Source organism: Molossus molossus, unplaced genomic scaffold (genome assembly GCF_014108415.1).
Source record: "Molossus molossus isolate mMolMol1 unplaced genomic scaffold, mMolMol1.p scaffold_m16_p_5, whole genome shotgun sequence".
NCBI lineage: Eukaryota > Metazoa > Chordata > Mammalia > Chiroptera > Molossidae > Molossus > Molossus molossus.
The window spans coordinates 63,064,015-63,074,281 of NW_023425388.1; the positions used below are offsets into that span (position 1 = coordinate 63,064,015).

Sequence of the window (10,267 nt, forward strand, 5' to 3'; positions counted from 1 at the left end):
TAGTGCCATTCAGTGACTTACCCAGGGGCACATTTGATATTTCACTTACTTACATCAGCCACTAGACCCAGGTTAAAAGTGGTTTATCACGGACAGTCGCATGTGGCGATGGAATGTGCTTGATGAAATGAAGTTTCAAGTTTCGGGGAAGCATGTGCCCACAAGCGGCTCTCAAAGGAGGTGGCCCAGAGCGTAAGACGTGGCTTCAGCGGGCTGTGTGACCTCACGTGGGGGTCTGACTGCTCTGAGCCAGAGGCCCTTACCTATGAGATGACGTCTAATGTCCTGAGTGGCTCTGGGAGTCTTAGATGACATATGTGAAAAGAGAAACCTTTTACGTCCTTTCGAGATATGGGGGAAGTTGTGGGATTGACAAGTGCAGAGAGCACACAGTGGGACTTCAAGCTGAGGGCGGTCCAGGCACCTGTGCCACCTTCCCCTGCGTCCCTGCTGGCCAGAATCGTGTGGCTGTGGACTCGTGAGCTGAAGGGATCTTAGCATAGCACACAAGAGCTTAGCAGTTCTTTGTGGTGGTGACACAACGCATATCAGTTTCCATAGTCTGCAACTTTCTAGAAAGGCAAAGGGCAAGATAAGCCAGGCTTCACGTTGGTGACTGTCGTATGTCAACCAGAGTGGAAGGTTATTTCCCATTTCAGTCTGATCAAATAAAGCACAAGTGTTCATTAGGCAGCTTTTCCAAGACTGCACAGCACAGGACAGCAGTCAGAACAAAGCACGCCTCCCACTCTGTAGGATTCTCACGCAGTGACTACATAACGCCTGTTGGGTAAAGTAACCCAAAGTTAGGGATGAAAAAACAATTTTTCACCTGTGTCGTTATATCATCAAAATGCCTTCTAAATGCCTTGCCTACTATCATCTTTCTTTCCGTTCGATTTTGAAAATGTGATGTGCTCAGGTTGGGAGTTCTGCTGAGAGCTTGTAACTCACCATCACCATTGTCTGCGTCTTCAAAAGTTCTTTCCTTTTTCTGTTTTTAAAAAATGATTAGAACATAATGACTATCTTTGCACTTTTTTCTTTGGAATTATTTCTTTGGTAAATGCATAACTTCTGCTGGAGCACTGCGGAGAAATGAAAGCACGTGGATGCTGTTTTAATGGAAACAAAATTCTACTTGAAAAGAATGTTAGAATTCTGAAGTTCTAATATATACTATTTATTCTCATTGGGGCTACAATTTTTTTTCCTGTAAAAATACTCCAAAATTTAAGAACAAGTCAGATAGAATTATTATATACAGAATGTGGCAAAAGTAGGTTTACAGCTGTAGGTGAAAGTTCATTCCTATATTATTTATTAATTACTGTATTATTTTCTATAGAACAACTGTAAACCTACTTTTGTTCCACCCTGTATTTTAAAGGCGCTCTAGATAGATAGATAGATAGATAGATAGATAGATAGATAGATAGATATAGATACTTTTTTTAATGCTGAATTTTGCAGAAACATGATTAATTCGTAAAATGAGGCTAATCAGTGTGGTCCAATTTCCAGTTATCCAGAAGCGGATTATGTCTTTGGATTAGACTAAGACAAATACTGCTTTTTTTTCTTAGCAATATTACCAACTTCTCTAACTTACGTTTTATAGAGCTGTTATCAGCTTTAAGTTATAATTTACATACCATATAGTTCACCCATATTGTGTACAATTCAATTATTTTTAATAAATTTACAGAATTGTGCAGTCATCACCACAATCCAATTTTAGAACATTTCTACACACACACCCCAAAAGATCCCTTGTGCCTATTTGTTTTGAATCTTACTTTTTATTTTTTTATTTTTATTTATTTTTTTATTATCCTCGCCCGAGGACATTTTTTCATTTTTTGTTTAGATAGAGTGTGGGAGGGAGGGAGAGAGAGAGAGAGAAACATCGACGTGAAAGGGACACATTGAGTGGCTGCCACCCACACGACCCAACCAGGGCCGGGGACAAACTGCAACCGAGGTACATGCCCTTAGCGGGAACCGAACCCGGGTCTCTCTGGACCGCAGGCCGACGCTCTAACCACTGAGCCAAACCGGCCAGGGCTGAATCTTACTTTTTAAAAAAATGTATTTAAGTTCAACGCTTATACAAAATATTTTCCCTTCATCCCAGAAGACAGTTGGCTCTCACATGTTGCTGGAGTTGGGACGGTGTTCCCGGCAGTACTCTGCGTCTGTATAAAGTTGGAGGGGGGCACACCCCACATGATGGGAAATGGATGACCACAAAACACCTCATGTGGGGTTGCAGATACTAGTATTTATAGTACGTGCTTATTCAAATGCAAATATCAAAACAGCTGCTAAAAGGCAACGTCATAGTTTTTTCCCCCTTTACTACATTAATCAATAGAGGTAGCTTGGGAGTTGCTGGCATGAACTGGTAAGGAATGCTGAATGACGGTGTTTGCTACTTGTGTTCCCTCCCTGTGATGCAGGATACCCAGACCCTGAGGTCGTCTGGTTCAAAGACGACCAGTCCATCAGGGAGTCCCGCCACTTCCAGATAGACTACGATGAGGATGGGAACTGCTCTTTAATCATTAGCGACGTGTGCGGCGATGATGATGCCAAGTACACCTGCAAGGCTGTCAACAGCCTTGGAGAGGCCACCTGCACAGCGGAACTCATTGTGGAAACCATGGAGGAAGGAGAAGGAGAAGGGGAAGAGGAAGAAGAGGAAGAGTGAAACAAAGCTAGAGAGAAGCAGTTTCTAAGTCATATTACAGACTTTTTCTAAAGCTCAAAAAATCCAAGATAGTAAAACACCTAGTGTGATAGATTACCTAGTTTTAGGTCATTGGGGGGTCAGTTCTTCGTAACAGCAGTTCATACCCAGCAGCGTTATCGATGGGCATTAATCTCAGTTAGCTGGCACCTTAAGATACTCGTGCAGCTAGATTTGATTTTGGGAGATCAGCAGTAACCGGCCCGACCAGTTGATTTTAGAAAGTAACCAAAAGAAGTCTTTTTCTGGGCAAAGTCACAAGTTCCCCAGCCGAAAGCACTCATGAAAGATAAGGCCCTGCTCCCACAGGTCAGCCCAGAGGCCCTGCAGGTAGTGGCCTGTCTCCCAGCTCCTAACTCCGGAGAACTGGGTCTTCTCCAGACTGCAGCACTTCATCTGAAAGCTGAGCCGCTTTACCTGACAAGGCACGTTTCACTCCGAAGTGTACTGCAGACATCCAGACTTCCATCTTCCCCGTCCTACCTGCCGGTGTCTCTGGACCGAACTTGCCATGAGCTTAAGCACGAAGGACGTGACACTTAGATTCTGGAAGCAGGTCCCCTGCTCATGGATGGCTGGCTCCCTTAGGAAAATGAAACCTTTCTTCCAAAATCAGTAGGCAATCTAAACGTGTCCCCTCTTTGCAGATGTCTAGCCACTTCAGACATTTTTATAAGAACCTGTGGACAAGGGGGGAATCCTTGCTAATGTGCTTTTCTTCTGAAACCAGGATTCATATTTGTGCTGTCATAGAACATCAGCTCTGCATGTACGGGAAAGATTTTTCTGTTTGTATGAAAAAAACCAGCTTGCTGAAAAGTTAGTCGTAGTTATTTATTGGCCATTGTGAAACAGATTTCAACTGATGAAGAGCTGTAGGAGTCTCCTTCAGGATAGCCTGAGTTTAACACGCCTTCGTTCTAACCAACCTCCAGAGAACCCTACCTACCCCGTGGCTTCCAGGATGGATTTTTTCTTGAATTTGCATCAGTCATGCCCTGCCCCAACCGTGAAATATATTCTTAGACCTGATAAATGCACTCAGATTTGCATCTTTAGGAATTTTCAACTTTCTTTCACTACATTGGCACTTAAATTTTTCTTTATAAAACTTTTTGAAGGTCTTAAACAAAGACCATAAACTGATATGCCTAATACATTTCCTCTGTGTGTGTGTGTGTGTGTAACATTCCAAATACTTTATTCTTTTCCACTATTTGTAAAGTGCAGCGTTTTAGTATTTCAAGAGATATTTTAATAGTTCAAGAACCAACTTTAAATTACTTCAGTGCAATCCTACACAGTATCAACATTAGAATTTGCTATTACTTAGTCTTATGTTATTTTCCATTCTATCTTACCTGCTTTTTACTGCTAGTTTCAAATTGCCAGTATTTTTTTTTTTTGCTTTTTAAACAGTTACAATATTTTTCATAATAGCCACAGTATTGCCACAATTTATTATAACAAAGGGTTTTTAATTTGATTGAGAGCATTCAGAGCTTTTCTTCATCACCTTTGTGTTTAGACTATAATCTGTGTGTGTGTGTGTGTGTGTGTGTGTGCGTGTTGTATGTGTGCGCGCATGTACGGTGTTTACGTTTGTTTACAGGTTTTTGATGCCTTCTTGAAATTGTGTTAATGTTCTCCCAGTTTATTATGCCATCAAATTGGTAAATGAGAACACTACAACTGTAGTTAGCTCACAATTTTTAAATAAAGGATACCACAGTGCATACTTTTGTTTGGTCTTTGCAGCCTTCTCTGTCTTCCCAATTGTAGACTTGCCCCAGTTGTAGACTACCCAGATAGACCTTGGACACGAAAATGCTGCATAAACAGCTTATATGGTTGTGTTTCACTAAGGAGCAGGACGACTTAGGTAGTTCTTGTATACTAGGTAGCCTAATTTGCACGCTTAGTTCAGAATTTCTCTCGAGCATCAGTTTGGTTCAATTACACTCCAGATATCCATAGTATCCTCACAATGCTAAAACCTATATGCATTTTCAGCATGTAGCAAAATTGTCATCACCATTAATACTATTTACCAGGACTTGGTTTGCATTTGTAACTTTGGTGAAACATATTATTAGTAGCCAGGTACCATCTTTCCATGTCTTGATATTGAAGCATTTGTTACCCGGAAACTCACTCCTGCTTTACAGGAAGTCTGTGGTCAGATATCAGATGGTGACTCCCCCATGTCTAGAGGTCCAAACAATACTGTAGATATTCTAGAGAGAATCAAGGCATACCATTAAATGTTAGACTAGGTAATTCCATGATTCTACAGCATGGCCTGGAAAGAAACAGTCTATTTGTCCAGTTAATAGATATTTAAACTTTTTCATCTTTTTTAGGCAACCACAATCTACAGATGTTTCTAGTGAGAAAATTATTATTTTTAAAGAAAAGCCTTGCCCTGGCCAGTTTGACTCAGTGGTTGGAGCACTGGCCTGCGGACCAGAGAGTCCCGGGTTCGGTTCCCACTAGGGGCACGTACCAAAAAAAGAAAGAAAGAAAGAAAAGCCTTTTTATTCCTTGCAGTGAAAAATGTACCATATATATTCTGTACCATGAAAAAAATAACAAATACATTTTCTTCCATTTTCATCCCATACATATAAAGAATAATCCATTGGTGGTTCCTCACATTGCAGAGCTTCATATTCAATGATATTTTCAGGTGTAACTAAAAAGACATGCTGACTGTTCTCAGCTCTAACTTAATTTATATAAAGTCTCTTTCTTTTTATCAAATATTTGAGTTTTACTTTTCACATTTTACCTGCTTTTAATAAATCTGTGCAGTGAGTATCCGGGAGGCGAAGGATAACTGAATTCTAAACAAACTCAATCTCTACTTTTCAAGAAAACAAATACGATTACTCCTTACCCCCTGGGAACTCTTCTGTATTCGAGAGGGAGGCTGACCTCTGTGGCAGTCACGGCTGAGGCCGTCTGCCCCTGGCACACTGAGGGCTGCCTCCGGCTCGCGGGCTCGCTGGGGCTGCGTCCTGGTCCTGGTCGGGAGCTGGGAGCTGAGCCAGGCGCCTCCCCTCTGGGACGGAGCCTTTTCGTTCTGGGGCAAAACCCCCCACACGACTGCCAGCAAGTGAGATGAGACTGCTTTACCCACCTGGCTCCCCTGGCAACCCCAGATATGTACAGAACACAAGAAATAAACCTTTGTTCTTATAAATCACCAAGAATTTAGCGTTCTTTGTGGCTGCGACATAACCTAGGCTGTTACAAGGTCATCACCGTATTCTAGATCTGTTCTGACCAGTGTGGTAACCATGAGGCACAAGTGGCTATTTAATTTAATTAAAATAAATGAAATTTAAAATTCAGTTCCTCAGTTACACCAGCCACATTCATTTCAAATGTTTAGTAGTCATATGTGACTAACGTGGCTACCTTATTGGACAGTACAGATTAGAACTTTCTATAAAGTTCTCGCAGGCAGCATTGTTTAAGATAGATTAAAAGAAGAGGAAAAGAGAAACCCCAAATTTTACCATAACTGTGCATATCCCTTTTCAAATTACTGTGAAATCAAAACTCAAAAGTTTCTGTGCAGTCAGTCCCGGGAATGTGGTCCAGAGTTTCATCAATTGTATTGGATAATACAGACTAATACTTAGGTTATTGCTCTTCATTAATTATATTCATATATATTTTTCACTTTTTAAGACATTTTTAAAGTACCAATTCTGTCCTCCTCACCACAAAATCTAAATATACATGCAATTCACAAACAATGACCAGATTATTTGCGATATGAAACCAGCTAGGCCAAAAATCTCCTGTTGTTTGGAACTTGGTGCTACTTGCGGGAGGGGAATGCCCAATACAGACATCTGAGATAGACAGGTGCAGAGAAGGGGACAGGGTCGCTGGGGCAGAATTTCCTTGACAGTGAACCAAAAGGAAGGGGGAGGGTCCATCCTTAAAGCCACATTCATTTTAACTTCAGTGGCTTTGATCCTAATTCCTTTCCCACTGGAACTGGAAATATCCAGGAGAGTTATAGTGCTTGGAGACAACATTAGATTTCTAACTGCTGGTTGCTTGAAACTTTAGTCCACAGGCCTTGCCACTGTTCCAAAGCTCACGTTTCAGGGATGGGTTCACGTCAGAGACTATAGCCCCAATAGCGACCACACAGAGGTGTATAATAAATCTTCACATTATCTGACTTTTTGGGACTAAATTTCTTCCAGCTGGAAATAACTAAGGAAGAAGAAGGTTACAAATTAACCTAAGTCACTTTGGTCATTCACATTTATTAGCTTCTTCTGGGCAGACATTAGTAGCCTCCAATAGTCAAGAGATAGGTTGAGCCATAGGGCTTCTTCACAGCCTTGTTCTAGACGGTATGTTACAGAGAAAGGTAGCCTCAGCCAAACTCATCAAACATTTATTAGCAAGCAGTCATACAACCTATTCGGTAAGGTCCATGAAGTCCTAGATCTGTCTCTCCAGAAAGCTCTTTACCTGTTCATTAAAGGTAAATGCTACTGGATACTAGGGTAGGATCTAGCTAACCTGGTTAATCAGCCAAGTAGAGTCAGTTCCAACCATACCTCCTGGAGCTGTGTAGCCTGTGCTTTAGTTTCCTCACCTATAAAATTAGAACAATAATAGTTCCTACCTCACAGGTTGATATAAAAATTAAATGAGCTCATCCAGCTGGTGCGGCTCTGGTTGAGCGTTGACCCATGCACCAAGAGGTCACCAGTTCAATTCCCGGTCAGGGCACATGCCCAGGTTGTGGGCCTGATCCCCAGGGGGGCATGCAGGAGGCAGCCAATCCATGTTCTCTTTCATCGATATTTCTATCTCTCTCTCCCTCTCACGTCTACTCTCTCTAAAATCAATACAGAAAAAATAAAAAATAAAAAAATAAACAATTAAATGAGCTCATGCGTACTACCTCATCCTTATGGTGAGCCCCAGAGATGCTAAGGTGTCAAACATCCTCTGACATCCGTGTTCAAGGAACTGATTATACTTCTGCAGCAACAAAACAAATATGTGAAAAAGTTGCATACTTTTAAATAATGAAAGATGAAAAGAATTATTTAAATTCCACCCACTGCCCAATAAAGGATCTTTGAAACAGAAAGTGCCCATGCAGTTGCCCCAAAAAGAACTGCTGTGAGTTTAGGGAAGGCAACAACTGCCTCTTGTTCTAAGGAAACTAACTCCCGGCTCCTAAATACTCTTCTTCATACCCGAAGGGGGAAAGCTCACCTGACCTTACGAGTCTTATTTTCCAGTCAAGAGGAAAATTCTCAGGTAAGCTGGACCTTGTTTTTCCTCTGAAATTTTTAATTTGTTCTGACAATAAAACTACCTCGGCGTACGGACGTAAGCCCCTGGCTAGGCAAGACATATGGCCCGTGAGAAAGCACCACGGCAGCGCAGGAGGCAGCGAGGCGGACTCGGGGGGGGGGGGGGCGGGGGACGCACTTCACGGATGAACTGTGGCGAAGTTTTAGGTGTCAGGGCCCAAGTGATAACAAGGATCAGGACGGAGTGCCCCAACCTTAACCTGGTGCTTAAAAATAAACCAAAAAAAAAGGGGGGGGGAGGGAACCCTTCCCTCCAGTGATTAGGGAGAGGTCAGAGGGAAGGGGGCAGGTTGCTCACTGCTTGCCTCTCCACGGACCTTCAGGATCTGAGACACTGGAAAAGAATGGCATTTCGCTGGTAAGAGAGCGTGAGTGGGAAGAGGAAGTCGCACAGTTCCGTGAGTCAATGAGTCAAACCCTGGGCTTAAACTTCAGCCCCCAGCGACCGGATAGTATCTCTTCCTTCTGAAGAGGTTGTTGAGCACCCAGGGCTGGGAATGTCAGCTTTTTGGTCCGTCTGGATCCCTAGCGTTGGGATTCCCTTGTGTCTCGGAGCCTCGAAGCAGTAAAGTTTCTCTCCAGGAATTTCCCCGTCAGCAAGCAGACAACTCTCCTGGAGAAATGTCCTTTCTACCCAACCTGCACCCAGAAGGGTGGGTATGCGGCCAGCCCTCAGGAAGGGGCCCGGAGGCTCACGCATCCGTCATGTGTTGGAAAATGTGCACCTTCCTCGAGGCTCAGAACTCCCACCCTTCCACCTCCCACTCCTCCAGGTTTGTTACTAGGCTGACGATCTTACTGTGACCTTGAGACTCGCTGCCCCTCTAAACTGGTGATGAGGGTGACAGGACGGAGTAACTCAGGCCTCTGAGGCGCGTCGCTTGATCTGCTTGAAAAAAGAATGGTTCCGGAGGGTGCTGGCGTTTGGTCTCACGTGGGGTTGCGCTGAAGGCACCGCTCCACAAAGTGGTGGGAGTGGGGGGAAAGGTGCAGTGAGGGGGCGGGATATCGAGTCCCCACTGGAGGTCCTGGGGGTGCTGGTGGCCAGGCTCTCACTCAGGCCAGAGTTGGCCGCTGAGCGTGAGGTGCTCATGGTCAGCTCCTCAGCGGGGATGGTGCCGTTCAGTTTCTCCAGCAGCATCTGGGTGGCAGGCATGTCCTTAAAGGGCACATGGCCACTGGCCAGCTCACAGGCTGTGATTCCCACACTGCAGATGTCAGACTTGGCATCATAACCCTGCAGATTCTGCTGGAGGACCTCTGGGCTGAGCCAAGGCAGAACCCTGACACTGTACTTGGGAAAATCATGGACCATACGCTGCCATGGCTGATCATGCTGAGGTTGCTGCGTAAACCAGACAGGTAGACCTTCCCATCCACGGAGATGAGAATGTGACTGGCTCTGACACTCCTGTGTACATAGCCCATGTGGTGGATGTAGTCAAGGGCCTTGAGCACCCCCTGCAAGATGTAAGCAATCGCCAGTTCGTGCATGCCATCCATGAAGTGTGTACAGATGAGATCCTTTGCAGAACCATATGCCATGAATGGCGTGACAACCCACAGCTCATGTCTGCAATAAAGGTGGCTCGATATGGCAGGATGTTGGGATGGCTGAAGAGTTTAGAGACATGAAGTTCCCCCTGCAGGAACATCACTATCTCGGAACAAGCTTCTAGGTTAATCCTTCGCACCATCACATACTCGCCCGTTGATTTGCTAGATTCACTGTCATCAGGTCCTCAAATCCTTTGCCTATAATGGTGAGTAGCTCGTAACACCCTCCCTCCGGCAGAAAGCTACTCACAATCTCCTGAGCTCACCTCATTGGTCTCCAAATAGTTCCAAATCTCTTAAGCCCTCAACAATGAACTTTTCTGAGACCAACTGCCTAATTCGCTCTGGTTTATTTACAAGAAAAGACATAAGTTCCTAATGCGTAGACCTATTTCAATTTCAAAAATTTAAACCTGGTCCTGGAGTTAGCAAGCAGTCAGGACCGCGTCTCAGCTCCACCTCTTGACTTTTTTTTTTCAATCCTCACCTGAAGATATTTTTACATTTATCTTCAGAGAGGGAGGAAGAGAGAGAGAGAGAAACATCGATGCAAGAGAGACACATTGGTTGGTTGCCACCCAAACAACCCCCATTT

The 10,267-nt window shown here is 43.8% G+C and overlaps 1 protein-coding gene and 1 pseudogene across 2 annotated transcripts in view; one reads left to right on the forward strand and one right to left on the reverse strand.

Annotated features, from left to right (window-relative positions):
- The window catches only part of MYLK (myosin light chain kinase), a 178,591-nt gene extending 174,480 nt beyond the window's left edge, over window positions 1–4,111 (forward strand). The window contains exon 31 of one of the 2 annotated variants that reach the window (XM_036242952.1): window positions 2,463–4,111. In XM_036242952.1, coding sequence (XP_036098845.1) covers window positions 2,463–2,713 — 251 coding nt within the window. In that variant the 3' untranslated portion in view covers window positions 2,714–4,111. The remainder of the gene's footprint in view (window positions 1–2,462) is intronic. The other variant, XM_036242953.1, reaches the window with a different exon arrangement.
- A 4,741-nt stretch (window positions 4,112–8,852) lies between these two features.
- LOC118617691 lies at window positions 8,853–10,041 on the reverse strand (annotated as a pseudogene).
- Between the last annotated feature and the right edge of the window lie 226 nt (window positions 10,042–10,267).